Genomic DNA, 26,938 nt, shown 5'->3' on the forward strand with positions numbered 1-26,938 from the left:
TTAAAAAAAACTTCAAATAAGAAAACAGAGAGGGAGAACGATCACTCACATAATATCGCCAAGCTTGAGTCGCGTCTGTATAAGGGCGCAGCTCTTGTGATCGCTGGTGGTGACAGCCCTCCGTCTCCTAGCGGCATATCGGGGCATCGCATCCAACTGCGTCGCGTTTCCATCGGTGTTTCCGAGACCACCGCTGGTCCCGGATGTGGCACCATACCCGATAAGGCCCACACTTCCACGCACCAGCGGATTACTGCCACGCCGACGCGTAGACACGTGCCGACCTCCCACGCCACCCAGCATCCTAAAAAACGTATAAATTAATTAAATTCAAGTACACATTATATATATGATTATGAGATAAAAATCTATAAAGAATCAAAATTTTTTTTCCCTGGTAATCGCAGCTTGAATTCCGAAGTGCGTGAGAAATTACAATCCTTAACTTAAAGATTAATGTACCATTAATAGAGTTCTTAGTTATTATTCTATGTCTCTATATATCATGCTAGCATTCTGTTTCAAAATTCTGTTTTCAGAATTTATACAATTAATAAAGTTTTTGTTCTTCCTCAAAGAATTCTAAAGTTTTTGACATTTTTTTCTCAAAGACACTCATCATTTTTTCTATATAATTAATGCAAGGCCTTTCAGAAAAAAAAATTTGACCGATTAAAATGTAGGAAACTAAATATCGATAATTTACAAAACATCTTTTTGGAAATTTGATAAAATTGTTTAGAAAGTGCCTAAAGATTTTACATCTTTAGATTCTTTATTTTACACTTAATAATCATAACTTTTTTATTTCGAACTTGATTTCTATAAAAAAAAGCTATCAAAAAAATACTAAAATCAAATCAATTCTGAGTAAAATCCTGTTATGACTAATCCTCATACAATGAAAAAGTAAAATTGATACTCTGTATCTTCAGATTCCTATTTTTTACACTCAAGCTCTTTTAAAACAAAGAGATAACGTTATCATAGTATATTTTGTACATAGTGATGTGTCGGAAACGATATCGCAGCAAAAATAAGATAGAAAGAATGACGAATACGTAGCATTCCTGATTAAAAATTACTATTTTATCTGATCTCAATTTCGAAATTAGGGTCGCCGGTCATTAATCAAGACATGATAGTTTACATCAGATTAAAATCAGATGGTACGCATAAATAACATAACGATAAATTGTCCTGGAATCGCCTCTCTCTATTAAAAAAAATTTATAGAGGTGGACTAATGAGGCATGGAAAAAATCCAACGGAGCATTCTTTCGTTAATTAGGTTACGTTGACTGGCTTAATCCTAATCTCTGTTAGCGCATCAGTGGCGTCCAGTAGTCACGCGATCGAGCACTTGTGCCCGTCTATTTTCTGGCACACGTAGTCATTAATAGCCCTTTTTCCCCTTAACGTATCGGTGATGCCTAACTAATTTTCGTCGGATCGATGGCAAAAAGTCAGTCGTATTGAATACGAAGAAAGAGGAAAAAAAAAGAAATCGTTGTTTTCGTCGTGACGGTACAAGTCGATATGGATTTACGCTATTCGTACGTTATACACCTCTCTCGGCAACGTGAAATATTCTATTAATTACCCGCACCCGTATCTTGCATACCTATTGGCTTCCTCATGGCTTTTCAAATGTCATGAGCGTGGATCTCCTTTCCATTTCTACCTTTTCTCTTCATTTCCTGAAAGCGTCTGTCGTGCACACTGAAATGATGGAAAATAAAGCGCCACTGCTATCTAGATATTGCAAAATCCGATTAATCATCGTCCGAACACGTTGAGTTCACTACTCTCAGCGAACCGGAAATGCATAGAATTCACGAATATCTACCGTGTGAATAGAAACGCATCAGAAAAGACGTCGAAGTAATACTTTCGCGGCAATCAGTACCTTGATACATAAAAACGTCCGCAAAATGTGAAAAAAAAAACTTCAGCGAGATGCTACTTTCTTGCGAGTAATATTTCGATAGATATTTTAATAAATATGAGAGAAGCTCGCCTTTATATTCGTTTGTCTTTCATAAATGTTCTAGTAAATAGAGTTCGTGGAATTTTATATCAATATATCAGATTGGTACTGTAAGGGACGATTAAAGCAATAAACGATACTCGATGAAATCAGCCGTAATGAAACGCGGAATTATGAATGAATTGTGTCGTAAATATTTTAAAGTATAATTATTTTGATTACAGAAAAAGTACTGTAAATCATCCGCGTTACATGATCGTCATTGTTCCTAACGGTATCAAATTCAAAACTTTATTACGGCGAAGTTTGTCAAAGTTTCATACCAAACGCATAACACTAAGCTGACGCACGTAAGGTCGATGTATATAAGTACATATTCATGGATAGAGAGCATATTGAGTATATAGTTTACATGTTGCGTGTTATCCAAATGACGGTACAACTCAAAATACTTAGAATACAAAATTATAATTTCGTGGGATGTCACAAAATTTTACGTCAAGATAAATATCGTGATTAAGAAATATTTTAGCAGGCGTGCGTTAAATTAAATTCTTATTAAAATCTTGTTTGAAATTAAACAAGAAAGGAGAGTTTCAGTACTTCAACAAAATAGAGATTTGTGAACGTGACGATCTCCACAATAATCCTACTAAAAGAGTTGTTAATTAGAAAATTTATCATTCAAAGACATTTTATATGTTACAACAGGCCTGTAATAGGGTAAAACCACTAATTGTGGATCACTCTTAAAAAACGAATTCATATTTTTATCTAGAAAAATATCAAACAATTAATAAAATATTTAATAGTCATTATTGATCATAAAGATTACATTATGGATGATTTTATTCCATTTCACTACCGTTTTAGTTACACTATATGTTTTAATTTGAATTAAATAAAGTAATGACAATTATCCATAATTAGACCTCATATACTAATTGCGAATCAATTCACCAAATGCTTCATCCTTTTTGGTGGCGTTACAACAGCCTATAAGGATAATAAAAATGATTTCCACATGCATATCGTAATGTATATAAAAAAATTATAATTGATGAAATTGTGGATAATGGCAATTTCAACACATTTAAGTTTACTTAAAATTAGTGACAATTAAAAATCAATGCTAATTAAAAAAAATTGATAAAAATTAAACGTTTAGCAATAAAAAACAGTTAAATTATAGTAACACTTTTTGCATGTAGACATGTATACTATTTTATATTCTATTTTCATACTTAAAACAAATAAATCTTTTCGGGATAAATCATTTGTAATATTTCACAAGTTTATAAACATTTTTATAATAATATTCTTGAGGCTTTCACGGGTGTTACCTATGTGACAATCTTGCGTTTCGCGGGTTTTCTCCGTGTTCAGATCCATTCTTGGAATGCCAACATTATTGTTATAACATAGTGATTAAACGAACACCCGCGGACACATTTAATCTCAAATGAGTATAACGTTGATTTTTTCCATATAATCTAATGCTATTTACTATCTATAAAAGCCATAAGACAATTCTTATGATATTACACTTTAAATGCATTTTTAATGATACATATGTTGGTTAACTTTGCACATTTAATTAATTAACGACATCAATAAAATGTATAGCGCTGTTCCTAATAAATTAAATTCAATTGACATTTGAAAGAGATAAAACAAATGCTAAAGAATCTTGTGATATGTGCCATTTAATGAAAAATACTATAATTATTTAAATATAAAAAGTGATCCGGAATTAGTGCCTGATCTACATCTAGTGGTTTTACCCTACTCTCTTTTCGTGTGAAATGCGCTCAAAGCTATAATTTTCTGTCGATATTAATTTCTCACAGATTGAATTGTGACGCTAGATATTCGTGGCGTCGACAATTCGCGGGCGTTAACACGCGTCAGTTCTCGCACGGTTATTTGCGCGCACGAATTATTATCCGGTCCGGCTTTATCGAATGAACAAAACAGAATTACAATCCATTATGGACACACCCACGCGCACTACGCGCATCTCAACACGTCGCAACATTGAAATTTCACACGAACATTACTGTTGCGATATTATCGTTCGTGTTCAAAAGTAATCAATTTATAAATTTTTATGCTAATTCTTTCTTTTTGTCTTCTTTTTTTCTCTTTCAAGCTCATAGTACATCCCATGGGGCTTTTATTTCATCCTTCTACTGAATCATCTTCATCTATATATTAGCCATTCATTCATCTATTCTCCACATAAATGAAATAAAAGTCAATACGAAGTCGAGAATAGGTCTGTTGTGTTATCCTATTGTCTCCTGTTGTTATATAATACATCTAGAATAACGTGCATTGATAATACAATCGTATCTCAATAAAAATTTATGAGTTAAAAACAGTTTATACCTTTATATACAATTACAAAGTGGAAAATATATCATTTATGTAATTTTCCACAAAATTAGATTTGATTGAAGTTTTCTGCTCACAAACGATATCCATTTCAAGTAAAATTTTATTTTATTATTCATAACATTGTTTATGTAAACTATTACTATTAAACTGTTATTATTCACTTATTAATACTCGATCATTTACGTAAAATACTACTGTATTATATCAATACTGTATTATATTATTCATTTTGTCTATTTTTATGTAAGTTTGACGAGACCTAGAAAATGAGTTTCGCAATCGCATAAACATAGGCTTGTCCATTCTCCTCCTTCTCCTCCACGTTCTATAACACCATTCACGAGAGCTTTCAAGGCGGATAATGAGAAATCGAAGGCAAAGCATATATCGACGCGCTTACATGAACATTTAGAGAAACATAGTATGCATGTACAGGTTGTAGTAGCTAGTCTTCCCACACACCGCACCGGTCGCGGTGGTCGAAATTTTAGGGTAGCAACCTGTTGCTAGGCACCCCGGGGAACTCTTATCCTACCCTTGCTGTGTTACCCGGCAACCGTTGCCCTACTCTCTTTCTCTTTCTCTCCCTCCTTCCTCTAATGCTTTTAACCCCCATCCTCTGTCTCTCTCTCTCTCTCTCCCCCTCTCTCTCCCCTCCCCCTTTGCACATATGCGCATACTCTTTCTTTGTACATGTGACTCTTTCTTTCATTTTCCTTTTTTAGTATAACAGAACAAATATTGTTCGAGACTCTCTCTCTCGTCAACTCTCGAACAAAATGTCTGTAGAGGATCATTATTTTGGTTTTATTTCATCCCCATCGTCCTTTTCATTTCTCCATTCCCTTTGTCCAGTCTATCTCTTTTCGCCGCAAATATTCCTGTCGTCCTTTTCATTTATCTCAACCGAGCTTGAATTTACCAAACCTCTGGTTCTCTCATTCTTCAAAGTACTTCTTGTTCCTCCGCTTCCAGATAGCAGAACAACATACTTCTATTCGTGCATATACAGGTTCTTTTTCATGTGGGACCTTGTCTACTGAATAAAAATATCCACGCTTTAATTCAAATAATATACGAAACAGTTTCGAAATAGAGGTAGTATTTTCATCGCAAATGCAAATTTTTCTATCTCCAGAATCTTATCTTTCTTCTTCCGTATTTACGATAACTTCAGACAAATTATTAGATACGTAGATAATAATATTAGACAGATTATGTTGATACGTAATTATAGTTTTGAAGTATTAAATATAAAATTTATATCCGAATATCAAGAAAAAAAATACAACAACTTTAAATAATAATTAAAATTAAAATAAAAATTGTTATTATTGCATATTGTATTTTTGTCACTATCCCAGTAAATATCTATAAAGTAATAGTAACATAAAATCAAATGTTGTGATTTTATACTTACCAATGTAACTGTTATACATAAAACACGTGTTACATTACATTTGTGTTGTTGAGTATAAAATTATAACGTTGATGTTATACGGGTTACTATTAGTTACCTGGGATCTGATAAAATAACTAGCAACAACTCGTTTAGCAAAGAGTTATAAAATGTTTGTAATCATGAACACTTTTTTTGTTCGTTGATTTCTTTCAGTATAGGGTATCGTATCAATATAGGAAATCTAATAAAAATTCGAAGGGATCAGCCGACTTCTCGTAAAATAGTTTTACTTCGGAGCCGCTCCTCATATTAAGAAGGGCAGAAAGAGAGTAAACGATAGTAGGGAATCCTATAGGAGAATGTCGTGTTCAGAATAAAAAGGAAAAGTAAATTTATAAGACTGCTATTAGAGAAACACTTTCGATCGTGTAAAGTTTTACAATGCCCAAAAAAGGCAAACGGTTTCGTTATTTAATTATACAATTAAGGTTTAGATTAATTGCAAACACTTCTCTTTGCTAATGATGATTTTACTGTTCGAAAACGTTGAGTGCACATTATAGAAAATTATAGCAGATTTTACATAATGCTTAACGAAAGTAGTCTTAAGAAGCATTTTTTTACGACATTATGAAGTAAATCTTATACGACATTATGCAATCAGCAACGAGAATGTTATTACAAATTTCCAAGCATAGAATTTTAAGATGAATGTAACTGTTTGCTTTTATATTAAATGGACGATAAAACACGTTACGTAACATCATAAAAATTAGTTTAATCATCTTCGCATATTACTCAAATGAAAAAATCGGAGGAAATAGATTTCCAATTTAATTTAAATGCAGATTGTTCCGCTATATAGTCTACTCGAATTTCCTAAAACATCTCTGTAATCAAACCATAATTAAATCTGAATTCTATCGAAACAAAGTTTATATGAGATTAAACGATGCAATACGAGTTTTCCTTGCTTCTCTGTAACTTGCAAATCTCGTCATTTCATGCGGATCGCATTCAAACAATATATCACAAGCTTTTTATCCGCTCGTAATCCGTACGTATCGCATTAAAGTTACATTATACTCCTTCTGACATTCATCCTTATAAATTGACAAACGAATGTTAAATGTTATTCGATTAATTCCAATTTTAATCATTAGCTATTGCGTAGTCGACTGGCCATAATGGCAAAGTTCATCTAACGTCATAGTGATATCACAAACTGAAACTCGCACGAAGTGCTACTTAAGTGGAAAGTTTCAACAAGGAACGGCTATGGCGCAATGATAAAAGACAATTACGTAAAATCTCGATGGATACTAAGAATTACTTTTAATTACAGCAAGTAATTATCAAACGGTGGGATTATGACGAAACATACCTTATATATAACTGTAATTCAACTATAAACTACAAATTATAAAAATAAAAAATTAAAAGAGTATGCATCATACATAAATTAAACACAAAAATTAGAAATATTTTATATTATATAGGACGTTTCAAAATTCGCGCCCGCGAAGTTGTGATACTTTATGCTAAAAGAAACAACTTTTTCCTTTAGCAAAATTGCGTCCAATAAGTAGCTTTTGCAGGAGAGCGGGTTGAAATTAACAAATAAGCGCGAAAGTTATTTATCAGACGCAATTTTGTTAAAGGAAAAAGTTGTTTGCTTTAGCATAAAATATCAGGATTTGGTACTTTGCAGACGCGAATTATGAAACACCGTGTATAAATATACACATATTTTCTTTTAATTCTAAAATATGGTTGTCTTTCGTAATTTTTATTTTTCAAGTACAGCATCAAATTAGCAATATATTTATGCGTTAATCGTTTGAATATGATATACGGTTTCGGTGATTACTTATTTAAAACTAAAAAAATTTTCATCTCCGCCTCTTTCGCCTGTGCCGTGTTCAAATAATTCGGTTCCTTTTTCTTTTCTATACGCTATTGTTCACCTAAAAACATAATTTCACTATTAGATTGTGTTTGCACTATAAAAATACACGTGATTAACTCTAAACTCCAAATAGTTTCTTGTGATGTAAACGTATAAAATATGATTAAGGATAAATAGATATAAAATCCGTAGCTACACACATAATCTAAGCCCTAAGCATTTTAATTAGGCTATCGGCCACTTGGCGTCTATCATGTTATACTATATATTACTTTAGAGGGTAATAATTACAAAAAATTACATATTATATTTAGAATTTATATTTATATCTAGGCTTTTTTTCTTTCTTAAGAATTTTAAAACGTTTATTTTATGTTTATTGATTTAAGAATTCATTATTAAGTTAAACAGTACCGATTTCCGAAAAATGAAATTAAGAATATGAGTGTATCGCTTCTCGATAGCACTTATATTCATTGTGATTTAATTATAAGAATATAACGCAAATTGTTATTTCGGATCCCATAAGGCGGCGTAAGGGATCAGATAGTCTGATACCGGTCAGAGAAATCGTTACCTGGGATTTGCGCCTCTTCAACATCTTATGAACTGGAATTACCCGAATGCCATAACGGATTTGTTGGATAGTGAAAGTTGATTGGTCTAACAATTTAATCACAATTTCGCTCAGTTTCTCCACCCTTCAAACAATTGTGAAATCTAATATTCATTTAGATTCAAACTGTATCGGTACTTGTAACATCCACATTTGAAGCTGTAGTACTGTTGGTTTACCAGTACAAATTAGGATGATAAACTGCAATGTAATGGATTTGTTGCTAGCATTCAAGATAGTTATAATAAATTTTGGAGAGATAGGACATTACTTCCAGTTTAATAGTTTGAAGCTCATTGTGCTCACTGAACCAATAACGTCGACTATCTTTTTGCAAGAGTAAAATAAAAAATTATAAATATAATATAATTAGTCAATATAATATTATAATGATTTGACAAAATTTTGAATGCACAAAACTTTATTTTAATTTAGTCATATTTCTTTTACATTGTTAAAACTGTAATAGATATAGAATTTTAAAATGATGTAGTTTTCCATAATCTGTATTATCCTAGAGCATTTATAATTATTCCTTATTTTTATTTTTTGTAAATTTTTAAAGATACGTTATTAAAATCTTTCAAAATTGTTAACACTGATAGATTTCAAATATTTATTATTAGGAATATGTTTTACTATATTAAATAATGCATTATTAATAGAATTGCTTTCGTAACTCTTCGCATATCATAGAGGGAAAGAAATATGTACACTGTAAAAAAATAAAATATCAATTTTAACTTATAATCGTATAACGGACTTTCTGAGACATGCAAAAATGTTAACATTAACATTTTTGTGTTAATTTTAACATTTTTACATATCTCAGAAAGTCCGCTATACGACTATAAGTTAAAATTAACATTTTATTTTTACAGTATATGTACCATTAAATGTGCATAACTAGAGAACAAAACAATAAGTTATATTAAAAATTGAAACTTCAATCTTTATTAAATGTAACTTTTAAAGGTTTCAAGACTTAAATACAATATGGAAAAATTTTTTATATAAAACTCTTGTATAATGAAGATTTATTTGAACGGTTGTATAGTAAATACAAATTCCTTTACGTCCTTTTTATCCTGCGTCCGTTACAAAAGTTTAACCCTCCGTTATTACACTTTTATAAAGTTTTACGGTTATCATACTGGGGACCAAATCGGTCAATTGATGCTGCCATTCTAAAACTCTGATTCGAACAAAGAATTATGGAATATTAATATACTTTGAACATTATAGAAAGTGTTTTATTAATGATAACGTTACAAACTAAATAACAGTATGTTAATAAAAATTCTTGTAGACGTAAATGTAAATAAAATTAACTGTAACATAAAAAATTATATAAGTAGCGAATTCACTAAAGTCACTAAGCTATGAGATGAAGCTGTATTTCTTGTAAGTAAAAACCATACGAGATAGAGTAAAAGATGCAACATTGTAAGGTCTTTCAGGAGGTCAATAAAAAAACGCTGATTTGCTGCTTATGTTATTTCTATATTGTGGTTGGCCGATTCGCTTATGGGGTTTCATCTTATTACTTACGTTTTTCTACACTATAGCCCTAAAGGTTTCATGATGCTGCGCCTTTTATTTTATCCATTGTTATTGTTAAACTTCACAATAAGCATATATAATAAATCATCGTTAATAATTCTATGAATTAAAAATAACAACCACCTCACACAAACTGATGGAAAATGGAATCTCTCGTAAATGCGCGCTAAATAAATTCTGCAGAGCTTACTGAACAAGAGTGAACGATAATCCGCGCGTTGACTCAATCTTACTTTAGGCACAGGAGGATCTAATTTTCTCTCCCCTTCCTCTCAATCGTGACTGTCACTCTCATTGACTATTAATGAGAAACAAGGAATGACAAACAGCGGGAGAGAGAAGAAAATCTCTCTCTTGATTCTTTGTTGGTTCATTTCGTCAACCATCTGCATCCGACACTCCATAAACAAATTTGCAAGAAATAGACAGAGAAAGAAAGAGAGAGAAAAGGGAGACGAAAAATAGAACAAGAGCAACAAAGCATGCTGCGTTACGATTTTCCGTTGCGTTTGTTCTCCACACGGTAATTGCACCCCTTTGATCTAAATCGTCCGCGGCCTGCAACCTGCCGCGTGCGCCTTTGACGCACGGAAATTTACGCAGACACTGGCTTAAAACTGAACAATCTACCCTTTCACCCGACGACAATGGACTGGAACTTGGTTACAGAAAATACAATATCACGGAGAATTCTTCGAGCGTACGGTGGGTCACCCTTTGATGACGCCCTTTGTATACTTTAAAATTATAAGGAAGAAGACCCAAAAGGTATTCTCTAATTACGCTTGGACTACTGATAGGCTGAAACACATACCTTAGGTAGAAAACTTATGTGTAATAAAAAATAAACTTTATAAATAAAAATTTTTATCATTATTATCATAATTTTTTATACAATTATAAACGAATGTGAATTTTGTATTCTAAATAAAATTTTCTTACTTTCGCAAGTTTATCTACTGCAATAAGTTTGTATTGTGTAGAAGACTAATTTCATCATTCATCTAAACAATCAAACAGAATCGCTAGTTTCTATTTGGCTAAAATAAATAAGTTCGAAGTTTGCGGTTGTCGTTACATGAAATTGTTATAAGCAGCGAGTTCTCTCGTTGATCAAGATGAATTTCGTCGTCAAAAGCAAAACGAGGTTTTACACGATAATTATGTCATTGCCAACGAGGGACGATCAATCTTCAAAACACGTGTAACGCAATCTTGACCGACCGACAACATCGAAGTGTTGGAAGCCGACATATGCGTTACACTATGTTCTATGAAAGCATAATGTCATGCCACGCGCTCGTTAACGTCGCTTTACAGAATTCCCACAGGCCGCTCGTGGCACATGCGTCGACATTTAATCGTCAAACGATCGGCGGCGTGTTCCAGAAGTGATTAGTGCAATTCGACGATCATTTATTGAGTTCATAAACGATGTTTAATTAACTCTCCTGTCGTGTCATACTTTTCTTGATCAACTTTTAGATCTTATCATTTATCGTTTATTATATCTCATCCCATCATTTATAGTTTATCATTTATCGTTTATCATATCTCCTTGTAAATTAGACAAACTATATCAATCGTATAATGATAATACACTGGGAAAAGTGTTTGATATTTGTAACAATAATTGATTGATAAAATAATTATGCTCAAAAGCTCCGTTTTTATAGTTATTACTGTTATAATGTTAGAAATATGTAATAATTACATTAATATTCTCTACAAAAAAGGATATCTCTTGTTGAGTTACCCAAAAAATTTTGTTACTGACACAAAAACTATTTGTTGATATATGATCAATCAAATCGTTAGTTACTACGACAATATTAATTTGTTGAATTTATTAAATAAACTAATAATTTAATGATATAAAACTGTTTTGTATGATGTTTATAGATCTTTTGTAATTAGAAATAGAACATTTTATTACCAGAACAAAATGGTTATACATAAGAATAATATATACTTTCACTTTCTACAGACTGAAATTATGTTTGACGTTTTTGAATTTCCTTAGCAAAGATATACAATAGATTTAGATCAGTCGAGATTACTAATCACTCTGAAAAAATGGTTGTTACCATGATTGGTCATGGTATGACGAGAGCCGAGAAGTCCACGAGAGTAATATCTAATTGTCCCAGCTTTATAGAGATAGACGTTGAATTTCTCTTACGAGAAGACACACCATTTCTGACAGCTCCGCCGAACGTTCCTCGCTCTACCATAGTGGATTATTTTGTTAAAATTAATAAAAGAATATTCATTTTGTAATGGCAGGTAAATTTTACATTGTTATCTACAAAACGTAAGTAACCAAATACATTTGTACTGTTAAATAAAAAAATTTTGTTCATCTAACAAAAAAATATTGTATTATATTTTGTAATTGTAATAAAATAATCCAATGATAATCGACCATTTGTGAATAATTCTCTTTTTTTGTTACCAATATTATATTTTTTTTTTTCAGTGTACCTCATATATTATAAAAGTTGTAGGCTACAATAAAAGATACAATCTCTTTAACTAATACAAAAGAATATTTATAATCAATGAATTTCTTATTTCTCGATTTGAAATTAAGTCTTTATACAGAGTCTTTATACATGCTTTAAAACTTTCCTTTCTGGTATGTTACGAACGTAATATTACCTGAAAAATCACATAGCATATCTGAAATGTCTCGCTGGGAAATAAAACTTTAAATACAAAGTTACCTCATCCTGTATCTATTTCGTAAAAAAACGTTTATCCTCATCCGAATCTATCAAAGCAGTTGCCACACATCGCCTTAATTTAATTTACTGATTTAACTTACATATCGTCCACGTATTCCTCGAGACTGTAGATGCTATCTCAGGAGCATCTTATTGCTAGTTTGTAACACGAAGTTACAAACGAGTAGAAACTAGTGAATTTGCTTGATTGCATACAAATCAGGGGAGTGACAAAAATAGCCGTTTAAATCGAATCGCTTTTAGCGCGATCGTCCATTAAAGTTACTTTAATTACAATTAGCGCAGAGAAATGCGCGCGCGCACAAACGTAGAAGCGAGACGATAGCACAATACTGATAAAGTTCTAACTGTTCATAAATTCCTCCGGCGGGAATCGGTTTCTAATTAAAAAAAGAAAAAAAAAATTGAGCCTCCTCAAAAGAGATGGCTTCAGCGAGATCCAATTTTCGCATACCACAAAATAAACCAATTAGTGGACGAGGAATCCAGTTCCACACGCAAAAGCAACAAAAACCTTCCATTTTTAAAAATTATTAATAAAAAGAGAGAAAGTCACTTTATATGCATAAAATTCCACTCCAAAAATAATCAATAAACAAAGAAGGCAATTTTATGCATATAATTTCACAAAAATATTCTAGTTTTTCGTAAATTCTTCAGATGAGTTAAAAGGAAGACTTATATTTGTGTGTATAAATATATCTGTATACAGATTGTAATCTTCATTTTTTTTTACATATTTTAATCATTTAATGGAGAAACAATTTCGTCGCTAATAAAATCGAGAGAGCTTGTAATACATTTTACGCGAATTACTCTATACAATATGAAATATAATTATATTTGTGCCTCGCGCGATATTATAAGCCTTTGAGTTGGAAAATGCACTACATTTAATCTCAGCCTATCGAGCTTCTATCTTCTTTTTATATTTCTAATTACAATATCAATTCAAACTTATTTTGTCATTATTACGTCAGTCTTAATTATTTTTTCTCTCTGTGTGGCAAAAAGCCCAATAGTAATTCCCAAGACAACGATAAGAAAGATAAGGGTAAATAAAATCCAACAAAAGGATTATCGCCGAGGGCAAATCAATGGAAGAAGCAGGAAAGATTTCCAACGAGAAAAAACAAAGTGATAAGAACGAATCAACTGATCGAATTTCACTTTTTTTACTTGTTATACATCTCAGGCAACTGCGCGTTTTCGGAGACATGTGCGCTTATTCTGGCCGTGAAGAAGATATTTTCGACATTTTGAAGAACAATGCTCTTCAAAATCGAGTGTTAGCTATGTTAAGAATGTTCGTGTAAAATGAGCTTGATTGACATACGACTTCAATTACCGTCCTTTCATAAGATTTTACTATATATTAATTATTATAAATTAATTAAATATATATTTTATATATATATTATATATATAATGTATAATTATAACAAATAATTTGTACAACATTAATGAAGTCAATAATAATTTTATTTTATAGTTTAGAGAGAGAACCGATTGATTTCGCATTCATTATGTGAATTATTCTTTTGTGTTCATTCACGTAATAAATTCAATGGTAAATTATCCGTGTTTTGCATATGATATGAGTGCATTAAGAAAAAAACATTGTTAGAAATATAATGATTTTTATAAATAAGAACTGTAATTAATGTGTAATAAACTGTTATTATATTATCGCAATTATTATACTACAATTAATTAATTATCTTGTTTTATCATTTGATCATAATAACCTACATAATAAAATATGGCTATTTTGATAAAAATGTGAAATTTAGTGTTTTTTCTCTCTAAAATATATAATTAAATTTATTCCATATAAATTTTTACGTTTTATTATTATTATTAACTTCTTTAATATTAGATGAGTACTTATTATGATTACATATTTAAAAATATACATTTATTTAATTCATAATTAAATATATAATTTAAAACTCAATCTTAATAGAAAACAGAAGGCTTCAAATTTTAAACATACATATATTGATATTATTTTCATTGAATTAAATTAAAAAAAAAATTAATATAACTTTCTAAAATAAAATTTAATTTCCAGTTTCATGTATGTACGTAATTCATTTACATGTCATACCTTTATGTTATTAACGCTTAACGTTACGATAAGCTTTGCAGCACATACGTTTTATTTTGTCTATACGCATAGCCATAGATACGTCGAAAAACGAAGTATAGATTTTTCAATAATTGGACAGTGCCGTTTATTAGCGAGGAACGTTTGCCGCATGTTTGCCTGCCACGTATGATTAACGTGTCCACGGGTGGCGTAACGATTCCTTCTTTCCAAAAGTAGTATATACACGTATATATAAAATATACATATGTGTGTGTATATATATATATGTACAGATACATATAGCCTCAAGGATAAAAAATCACGGATGGTTTATCGATAACGCAGCGTGTGAGTAACTGAGCTCACCTAGTCTCTACTTAGAGGCTGTGATAAATTTCTGTAATTTCTTGTTCAAAGGTAGCTACCCGCAATACGTTCGAAGGCACTGTTGCTATTTCGTTTGTCCGTCGCCAGTGTTGTTGGTTAACGAAAATCACAAAATATGATAAAATATATTGTTTTCCAACCTGCTAAAAATACACTGTTCACCCCCAATATATTATACTATTTTAATACGTCGATTATTTAATTAATGAATTTTCTAAAATCTTCAAAAGCTTATATTTTTGGTATATATTTTGTAAAATATCAGTATCTTTAGAGATATTTGAATTATTAAAAATTTAACATCTTAAAATATTACTGTTTCATTACATGTCATTTCTTTAATTAATAAATCATAAATGTCGAAAAACGTATATTTTTCGAATCATCACTTATTTCATAAAAAGATATTTTTAAAGACTATGTATTAAAAATTTAATTATGTAATTAAATTATATAAGTATTTTTTAAATATATTTTTAGCGAACACACTTTTCTACTTCTCTCTATTTTCTTCATTTTAACAATATCACATCAATTTTCTTCCAATCTCTTTTTTCTCAAACTTTTAACATTTTTCATTTTCTCGTGCAGGAAGATCAATCTCTTAGATTGACAATTTCAAATAATCTGTCATATATTGTGAATCTTACGATTTTTAAAGATATGCTGAATATTATAGAATATTATATTAACTGTGAAATCAAAAATAAACGTAATAATTATATAGGATCCAGTAAACACTAACTAAAAGTGACATAACATTAATGTTATAATTTCATACTTAACAACGTAACGTAACATATGTATTATATTACATTTATATTGTTGAGTAAAATTATAATGTTGATGTTATGTTACTTTTAATTAATGTTTATTGGGAAAGAAATAATTGAATATCGAATACAGCTATGTATTTGCTTATTATTGTCTCTAAACAGACGTACTTTAGAAACAATGAGAAAATCGATTTCTCATCAGCATCGATAAACCTTGACTGGTTATATAATTTATAACACACGACACGTGTTTCTCTATCCTGAAATTTCCTGTATCTAAAGCAGCTCTAACACTTTCCTTGTGACCCAAATGTGACATGGTTCGTGAGTCCTTGCCTATTATTCTGCTATCATAAACGAGCAAATTGTCGCAAGAAAGGATACATTTCAAGCGCAGATCGTAAGTTAAAAAGAATCTTCAAAAGAAAGAAGAACGTAACATATTAACTGTCATTGCCATGCTTGTATAAATAATGTCTGCGACAGTACAATTTATGTGATAGTTAAAATGTTTATATACGCGCTTCATAGTTCCACTTCTTATTTAATCTGCATTCGTAAAGTAATTTCACCTAATATGACCTACCTAAGCATTGCGATTTTTCAGAGTCCAATATTAAAAACTGGTAGATTCAAAATAGGAAACTTCTTTGAACATTAATTGAAAATATGAAACATTTTTAATATTTATATGAGTGCAGCGAGGAGTTATAACTATCCATGTAACTACCTACAAACAGTAAGTAGGCCATATTCAGCACTAAGCTATATTGGATGCAGTTGTCTTATATTTATTATAACACAAATTATGCAAGAAGTAAAACTTTTATTCGAATTCCATCCATTTGGCGAAAATACGGTCAATGCAACTTGTATCTCATCGTCGTGAAATGTTAATTCTTAAAAATAAGAAGTGAAAAAGTGTTGAATATATCATTGTTGGTACTTAAACGTGAAATTTCGATATAATTGTGCGATAAACAGAGCGGCGCCAACCCCATCAATTGGAGTAGACCGTTGCCAAGAAAAATTTGATGAACGAGCACTTGACGGTTCCTATTGCTCTTTCACTCTCTCGTCGGTCAAGATTGCGTTCGCATAATAACGCATGAAATAGCATTATTTTAAGAATTTCACCTGCAAAAATGTAAATCGTACTGTAAATCATAAATACTTGACAGTGAGAACATTTTCACTGGTTCTAAAGTCATGATAATGAATATAGAGAATACTATTATATATGATAGCACCAATTAATATTAATACACCTTATCTTAATCGCGCCGCTATAACTCCTGACAAGTACTTAATCGCACTACAATGTAAACACGTAATAGTCGAACCTCAATGATTTTATTCGCATCTTCTTTCATTATATTCTGTCTCTTAGATTTTATTCGATTATTAAGAGAAAAAACAAGTCTCAAAGAATAAAATATTATATTTATTGCATTTACATTTTTTTAAGTAGAAAGAAAAACTGAAATAATTTTAAAAAGTTCATACAAAACAAGTTAAGAAAAGAGTTTTCTCGTTACTAAGATGTTCAATGAAGCAAATAATTGAAGAATTTGCATTTTAGTGAGTTATAATGTTTTGATTTCTTCTTCGCGTAGTTATGTCATAGTAGAAAAGACAATTGCCAAACGGACCATAATCTTCGAGCATAAGTCTTCGTAAGTATAACTCGAAAACCCAAATGTGAGTACGTCTTTTATACGTTACTTGGCAACGGTTTGTCGTCATCGCGATGCCCGATTTTGCGAGCGTCCCGACGCGGACGTACGCACTTCCCTTCGTCGATCGTCGTCGGAACGGAGGAGATTGACAGCAACGTATTGTTCGTGCCGCGAGCCTCATCAGCCGGAAAAGCTATTTCCCGATCAGATCCGCCAATGGCCGAATATCGACCGTTGAAAAGCCACATTCATCGACGCGCGCGCGCGCGCGCGCGCGTCACGAGAGGGTCCTTCATTTTCCTCCTTGTCCTCAGCAATCGACAGCCGCGATTTGACGTGTGACAGCCGCGGGCCACGGGACGAGGACTACCTTCGCTTAATATTCGGTGCTATGACTTTCTATCCCGTTAAACTTTCTATCCCATTAAACTTGAGGACACATCTAATAATGTGCTTTCTACGTCTGGTAAGGATTAAGAAAAAGATAAAAAGTAAATTGAATCGAGATTAAAGTTAATCTTGCATTAGTGGAACCGGGCCTAAGCCATAGATTATTGCAGTGTCTTGATATTTCAAAAATGACGATATAACTTTCCGTAAGAACCAAAAAAATATAATAGTAAAAGGAAGATTAAACGCAAATCAATTTTGCAAGTGAGAATGCAATAAGAAAATCATATAACACTATAAAAGATACATAATTCTCTACTTAATTTCCATAATTTGATAAACTTTATTCTCTTCTCATATCTTCAAATTTCTTAAGAACTTTTAAATGCCATTAACGAATATTTTTAATCTCACTCGTTTAATTCATTTAATCTAATTGATATTTATATTTGTGCAATTTCTCCTCTTCTTTTTTAGCTAATTATATTATCATAATTTCTCTAATTTCAAGATCAAACAGAACGACAAGGATAACTGTCAATTTAGAACGAAACATAAGGTTCAAAAACCTTCTCGTAAGATGATTTGGAGAACAGCCAAGATAGTAAAATATTTGAGAGCACGTACCAACTAGTCGTCGGACGGAGAAGATTGGTAGTCTGTTGTCGGATGATGTATGCAGATTTCAATCGGAAAAGCTATTTTCTGATCGTATTTCTTGAAGCCATCTAAATCGAATGTATACGAGAAAATATTATACGTTCCGCGCCATTAAATTATTCCACAGATGAGTTTCGAAAATTTAAACGTATGTACAACAAAAGGCATTAAATTCGGATTCGACGAGAAGGCACATGCTGTCTGTTCTTATCTTCGCGGTTTCGAATCTATAAATCTACCTAATCGATCTTACTTAATCTACCAATCGACTAAAGAAAATGGATCGCGAACTTCTCTCAAAAAAGTTCTTTTCTAGATCACTATTCCTCTGACGCGATTAAATTCTCCTATGTAACTCTTCGATTAATTGAAAATCAAATTTTCTTAAAAATAGAACAAGGACCGGATACCTGTAGCAAGTCTTAAAAAGAAAATTTAGTTTGGTGCAAATTGAAGTATATCAAAGGTGAGCACACACAAGCCTAAATTCCTTGTTCTTTTTTTAGGTAAGTCTATTGCTGTTGCAGCTCGATCGTCTGATACCCATCAAATCTATCTCTCAACCTAACCTGGAATGTAAGCTTAATCGAATTTGCGTCTCAAAGCCTATGTATAGCTTGTCGTATATTAGCCGAGCTCCCCGGAGCCAGTCGAATATCGAAAATGACAATGAAATTCAAACACCTCTTGTCATCTCTCGGCAGAAAATAAATTATAAAATATATTAAAATAATTATATAAGTTATTTTTTTTATCACACGATCGATTACGAACAAGCCAATTTCATTTCCAATTCATTAAGGTATTAAAAAGGTACATCCAAAATAGTCAATTCAAGCAAATGTTAAATGTATTAGCATTGTTTATTCAATTACTCATCATATTTAGACAAACAATAACGCACTTAACGTTTGCCTGGAAGCCTTTTAGGAAATGCCATTGTGCCGAAAGAACAGCTACGTACGTATACCTTATGATAAAGGCAAACAATGTCTGTAATATTCAGGTCAACATTTCCGTATCTTTATTCAGCACTTTACAGATATCGATTTCCGGTTCAATGACAACGAAGAAACGACATTTTGCAATTTATAAAAGACACATTTTAAAAAGCAAAATCTTTTGTCTATAGAGTATACAATTCTAAATAATATCAGAATATCTAAATAATTTTTCATTAAAATTTACTGTCATATTATCTTTCTTATTTAGGAAAATTAATTAACTAAATGTTTAATTACATGATAAGTTCCGTACTTAAATATTTGTAATCTTAATAAAAATATTTTTACGTTATTCTGTCAATCAAATTTTATACTAGAATTAGATATATTTTAACAAATTCTTTTACATTTTAAATTTTCAGATTCAAAGTTCTGTTGTAAAGTCAACAAGATTCCAAAGATACATGCAAGCTCGATTTCATTATTAATTCAGTTGCGTTGTGTCTGTAGAGATTTCTGTAGGATGCTTATGTCTAGTAGAACTGATATGATATGTGAAGTATTGAGCGCTCGTAGCGGATCTGTCGATTCCTACGGACATCCTATCGCAGACAGAAATAATATTAATAGCCTTTCACTTGTAGCATACGCGTCAATCTTGCGCACGTTTCACCGTTGTTCGGAGAACAACAACTGTTCGCGCATGAGATCATCCGATTCTTCTTGAATTTACGCAAGGTACATATCAATCTGTCGGTGGTATCATAAAATAAATGAAATCAATATCGTTGGCCCAACACTCGTGCTTTTGTTAATCTCTCATATATGCCACCGTTCATGTGATACGCATCAAATATCAATTATTCGACGTGCAATTATTTTGTGATGCGACTTACGCGCGATCGCGTGTGCCACAGATTTCTGGCATAACCGGATATTTATCTAAAAGGATTTATATTTATTCAACGTTAATCGAGATCCTTGCGATGATTTGGTCGCACCAAAAAGAAGCGATACCTACGTATACGCATTCCTACTTGGTTTACTCGAAAACTAATAAATATTACTTCGAAGACATTACTACACAGAAAAATTATATGCATATCTCAATATGAGATACCTATATAAGTATATACTATTCGTCGCCTATAGCAGTGAATATCACACAAAATACAAAATATGAAACGTCTCGACTGAGAGAGAGAGAGAGAGAGAGAGAGAGAGAGAGAGAGAGAGAGAGAGAGATCGTCAACAACGACAGAAAATAGAAATACTATAATATTACAATATATATTATATTTTACGTTATATTTTATTTACAAGTTTATAGCCATCTCAGTTTATTTATGGCGCGAGTCACATTTTAACGCAATATTTTTTAAACAATTCAATTTCTAAGTTTAACTGATCAATTATTTACCCACATAGCGTATACAGCATAATTTAGAAGTCATAATAAATTTAAATGTATCTATTAATAATAATAATAATAACAACTATTCGATTATATTAGAGGGTTTGCGGGTTATCACCGTTATCACGTTTCGTTGGCATCGACTATGAAAGAAGACACGGTGATAACCCGCAAACCCTCTAATATAATAATCGAAGAAGATAACCGTGAAAGCCTCAAATGCGTAATAACAACTATTATGCAAACGTGACAACATATAATGTATGGATTGGAATGTTTATTTCGCAATAATTAATGTCGTAATAATTGAGAGATTGAACGCAAGTAGCAAACAACTGATATGAACAGGATTGATCACTAGACTGCGCAATAATTTATATGGCCGCGTTGTGGTTAGCTTTCAGATGGCAAATCACTCTATTTACGCAGTCGCGTGCACTGTCGTGCTTTCAACTCTCGTGATTGGAATATCACGGTAAATGTCGCGAATTTAATAGCTATAGGATTCTATGCGTTTATTTGCGTATATTACTTGGAGTGCCTTTAATATGTTTCTGCATGTAAAGAAAGTTCCATTTTTTATTTACGTTGATGAATTTTTAACGAAAGGAAAAGATTTTAGAGAAAATTTTTGAAAGCAATATAAACATTTGAAATTATCTCATGTGCAATACATATACGAGGTATCCAAAAAGACTTCGAGCTTGCCGAACATCCTATATATAATGTAAGATGATAAATGTAGTTATATGAAACGTCAATTTAATAAATCATTGTTAAGAGAAATGTTAATTGTGCCATTTGTGATAAAATGGCTATGAATACCAGAAACTTTAATCGGACACTTTACGACGAGACCAACAAAAGAAGACTTTAATTTCAAAAAGTCGCAGTCTACGATTCGGAGCCAAGGGGAACTTAAACGATGTCTACGACGCGTTTTAAATCCGCAAGTAAAAAAAGGACCGCAATAAAACCGCAAAATGGCCGTACAAGCGGGGGCGCATATAAACCCAGTTTCGCGCAGACTCGTAAATAACAGTACGATGGTAATCTAGTGCCAACTTAACGTCGCTTTTTATGATGAAGACATCCCAGACGTTATATATAATAAAAAATATTGTGAATACGTCTAAAAAATAAATATAATGATTTTATTATTGTGAGGGTTTACTTAGACATGGCTCGTGTGATTTTTATTCATTATCTTCCTCTTCTATATTTTAATTTTCGTATAATAGTTATTCATTTACGCGCGCGCGCGCGATCTATTTTTTATACTTCGTAATTTATTTAATTTGGGTGAAAAACATTTGGTGAGTCAAAACGATTTAACGTCTTTTGTTTGCTCAGCTTAGCCCTCTTTCTTTCTTTCTTTTAATATTAAAATAATGATTTATAAAAATCATTATAAGAAAGATATCTATTAATAAACATGTACAAAATTATTTTACACAATAGTTTCAACATAGAAAAATAAACGATTTTTAGATAAAGAGCAATATATATATAATAAATTAAACATATAAATTTTATATAAATAACATATAATAATTATATAAAATTAAAACAAAAAATGTTGTTCTCGCATTTTTTAAATCATTTCTACTACACAATATTGCAATATAATCAAACGAGACAAATCTAAACGAGACAAATATTCGGGCAAATCAAAAAACAAAATGTAATTAACTAACAGGAAGTAGACGTGTTACAGTAACTTACAGTGTAGTTTATGTCGACTACAAATACGACCGATTAATCCGCGTTGCCACGGACAACGAGAGAAAGCGAGTTGAATTATATGTCACTTTTAGTTGGCGACTTCTAATCCGATTAAAGTCTGCCGTCGCCGCTACAGCTATGGGTCCTTCGGTGTACGCTAGTTGGAGAATTTCGCAAATTGGTTTTCGACTAGGGAGGAAGAAAAAGACAAGAGAGAGAGAGAGAGAGAGAAAACCGCTATTGAGGCCGAGCTACGATATATTTGCATATTATTTCGAGATACTATCGAAATACTTAAATGAACGCTGTTTTTAAACGACGATTACGATAAAATTATATGAAAACGAGTACTCCAAACTTTATACTAATATAATTTGATAATATAAAACTGGTAGCGTAGCTAGAGGAGATATAAAACTAGTTTCATGATTGGATTCTCTCGATGCACAATCGGATTTTTAGCCTAGTTAAGAACAATGCATAATTAAATCAAATATTAAAAATATATTTATTATGTATTTAAAACATTTATAATGTATTTAATTTATTTAAATATTTAACTTAAATAAATTGATCTAGTATGGTAATATTAATTATTTCTTCAATGTTATTTGATATAAATTTTATATATGATAAAAACGGAATAAAATAGAAACTTATATATATATGTAGTAGAATATCTATAAGAATAACTAAAACACAGAGCAATTACAACATGTAACGTACGTTCTATTTAAACTATTAGTTTCAAATATACGTTGCTTAATTTAGAATGAAATCTTCCCGTACTGAAATGTCAAGATCCTTGAATTTCCGTCTATTCTCGTATTTGCGATAAATTTGAATGGAGTTAGAAGGCTTGCAGATTAGAAATTAGCAAATGGAAGATTGGTTTATCTCTAACTACAAAGAGAGAACGAGAGAGAGAGAGAGAGAGAGAGAGACATGAATGAAAACCAAACTCCTTACAATGCAGACGATTAGTCTCATATAGGGTATGCTATATAAAATATATTGTAACTTACATAAGAATATATATTAGGGAAAGGATTTCGTTTTATAATTTCTATTTCATTCTACTTGAAAAAAAAATTTCTTTTAAAAGATTAAAAGAAATATATATATAATCATATCCTATCAATGATGATGCTTCAATTATCATGAAATATTAATTACGTCCCGGGTGGAAATTACGACCTGGCGCTATATAGGCCCCATCTAGTTTTCCACGAGTTAATGTAGGCGCTATATTGGAAGACTAGTCTAAAGCTATACTGGGCGGTAACGGCAATAATGACCAGCCCCAATATTGGAAAACTTTCTTGGTCCTGGTTCGCGATGCGTTGTAGACCCAATATTGGAAAATTGTCTAGGTCCTGGTTCGCGAGGTGGCGTCGCTGAAATTTGGGAAAACTGTCTAAGCCTTGATCACGAAGCAGTGTGTTGCCCCAAGATGTTAAATCTGTCTAATCGCTATCTAGGAAGGGACAGGGTAATCTAGTTAGATTTAAAATAAATTTTAAACGCATAATGCGTCGTCTATAATTCACGGAGTGAGAAGTAAGAATAAGAAATTGACCAATCTGTCGTCGATATAGCGACTGTGATTGATCAATTTCTTATTCTTACTTCTTACTTCATATTATTGAATAACATTAGTTATATTTAAAAAATTATTATTATCATGGTAGAAATATAAGGGTATGCTCAATCAGTGGTAGACTACTGCGCATGTATCAAGTATACGCGTCACATTCGGCCAGTCTACTAGCGGTAGTCTCCGGAGCGGTTCGTATCAATGTAATATGGTCGTCATGTCGCCAATACATATGCAGCACATACCGAATAAATTCTGTAGTGCAAAGTCGAGTGATTTCACATTCAAAATACGTTGTGCGGTTAAAGGATGCGGAAATTATCATCATAAGACAAAAAATAAGTTGTATTGAAAGGAGTCGGAAAATTTTTCAGATTGAAAGGCATGCTTAAAAGCATACGTTCGAATTTCGCGCTTAATGATGAAGTATGCTTGCTACATATTTTGATTGGACAGTGGGCGTGACCATGCACAAGAGCATACCCTTATACTTCTAGACTTCTACCATGGTTATTATGATCCTGCCTCACCGGCCGGGCGCTAGCTAGTTTTCCCTTGGGATGCCAATTGGCACCCCAGCATAATTCTGTCTAGCGCCTACATGAAATACTTATAGGTAGCTAGATTTCCGATACTAGCGTGCCACTATCTTCCCCACGGGGCCCAATATAGAACATTAGAACGCCCAGATACATTTCCACTCAGGATAGCGTTACGTAATATTAAATATGATACTTTATTTATTATCTTAAAAGCGTTCTATGTGTCACAATAACAAGTTATGTGATACAACTTTTCTCATTTTGTAATAAATGTCGTTTAATTTTATACTGCATAACCGTTCCAATTACGTAACCAATGTTATAGAGAAAAAAAGAAAAAAGGAATTATTAGTAAGAGTATATAAAGTTCTTCTAATGAGAGATAGATACTATCTATCTATATATATATATCAATATCATAATAATTTAACTACTATAAAAATATTATTTGCAATAAAAATTAATCAAGGAGAAATAAGATACGAAAGTAAGAAATTTAAAAATTATCTTGTCAAAAAAAGAAATCTATTGAAAATGTATCAACATTAAAACTTGATTCGAGAAGCTTTGAGAAAATCTTGCACTCCATTAAGGAGAAATCGTCGATGAAAATGGTCTCGCGTTTCACTAACCCCAGCAAAACAAAAGGAAGCTATAGAAGAGAGCAGGAGGGGATAGGCTAGGAAGATTAATGAAGTATCTCTCTGCTATGAGAGAACGAACCCAATTTTGCGGGGCACCCGGTATCCGACCGACCGACGCGAGTATTCTGGAAATTACGAAGATTTACCGGCGAGCTGTTGCACTTCCACCGCTTTTACGTGCAGCCACACACGTATCAAGAGCTCCGCAAGTTGCTATCCGATCTCCCCGCATAAAGCTCCGGTAAACACGTATTATATGCTCATACCGAATATCCGTTGTAATGGCAAAATTTCGAGAAACCTCTCTCTATTAATTAACGTACAATGCTGCAACTCCGATAAAAGTATCAAGATTTCCCTCATAAAATCGGAAAATATATACACGTAAATTAAAAAACTAGATATAAATATTCTTATTCTTTAAAAGCAAGAATTCGTAAATCTGAATACATAGCTAAATTTAGATAAAGGGCTGCCTTTTTTCTCTCTGTAATTGTATATTATTTATTAGTTAGATTAATATACACGATTGAGTTATTCGTGTCCTGCACATTTCTTTTCTTATAGGGAGCACCAATTAAGTAATTAATTATAACATTTATATACAATTTTTTCTTAATACACAACTTTACAAATACCTTCTAAAAATGTTAAAATATGTATAAGGATCACTTAAAACTTTTAATTAGTCGCACTTTGAAAACGAAATTTATTCATGTGAATTATAAAACAGAACTTCTTTTCTTTTTAACTTCTTCTTTCCTTGATTCTTACGTATATGACATATTTCTTATTTATACGATTGCGGATGCAATGATTTTCATCATGAAGGATTTCATTATGAAATCCTCGCTTTACGGACACGGCAAATAAGTAGTGCTCAGACAGAACGTGATGTAATATTCGCGTTCATAACTACAGATCTCTATCTTGAGACGAAAGTCACAGTAGTTTATGTGTCACATGAAATTGCAACCGTTCCCGAAGATTAAAAAATAATTGCATTAAGTTCATAGAATTAAATTTAATCTCGGCAATGCGTACCAGCAAAATGTAGCTTCCTTTTGCATTATCACAGATTCGCAATTTCTTGTTTTACTTAGGATATGTTTATCCTTTTGTGATTTCCATAGAACAATTAATCTTAATCAAGTTAAGAACATCTTCCCGCGCATCTCTGTGAAACTACACTAGAAATAATTTTCGAATTATTCTTGATCATATCCTTTACAACATGATTTTCAGACTTCCCCTTTTAATCAAATTAATATATCACATTAATATATCTAATTTCTCTTTCTTTTTAAAAGGATTATTTTCTTCTAATTATAAAAATATAATATTGCATCACACACACACACACACAGAGTGAAAAAGGCAATGAAAAATCCATTAACGAATCAAGTATTTAGTGTTTGTTGTACTGCGAGTGAGATAATCCAATAGGAATTGAATTATTTG

At 31.8% G+C, this 26,938-nt stretch overlaps 1 protein-coding gene across 1 annotated transcript in view; it reads right to left on the minus strand.

The window, feature by feature from the left end:
- cac (calcium voltage-gated channel subunit cacophony) overlaps nt 1-26,938 on the minus strand; it is a 190,101-nt gene that overhangs the window by 124,208 nt on the left and 38,955 nt on the right. Inside the window, exon 2 of the mRNA XM_018462586.1 lies at nt 50-304. Coding sequence (XP_018318088.1) covers nt 50-303 — 254 coding nt within the window. The 5' untranslated portion in view covers nt 304. The remainder of the gene's footprint in view (nt 1-49; nt 305-26,938) is intronic.

The sequence above is a fragment of the Mycetomoellerius zeteki genome, unplaced genomic scaffold (genome assembly GCF_001594055.1).
Source record: "Mycetomoellerius zeteki isolate Tzet28-1 unplaced genomic scaffold, Tzet1.0 scaffold145, whole genome shotgun sequence".
Lineage (NCBI taxonomy): Eukaryota > Metazoa > Arthropoda > Insecta > Hymenoptera > Formicidae > Mycetomoellerius > Mycetomoellerius zeteki.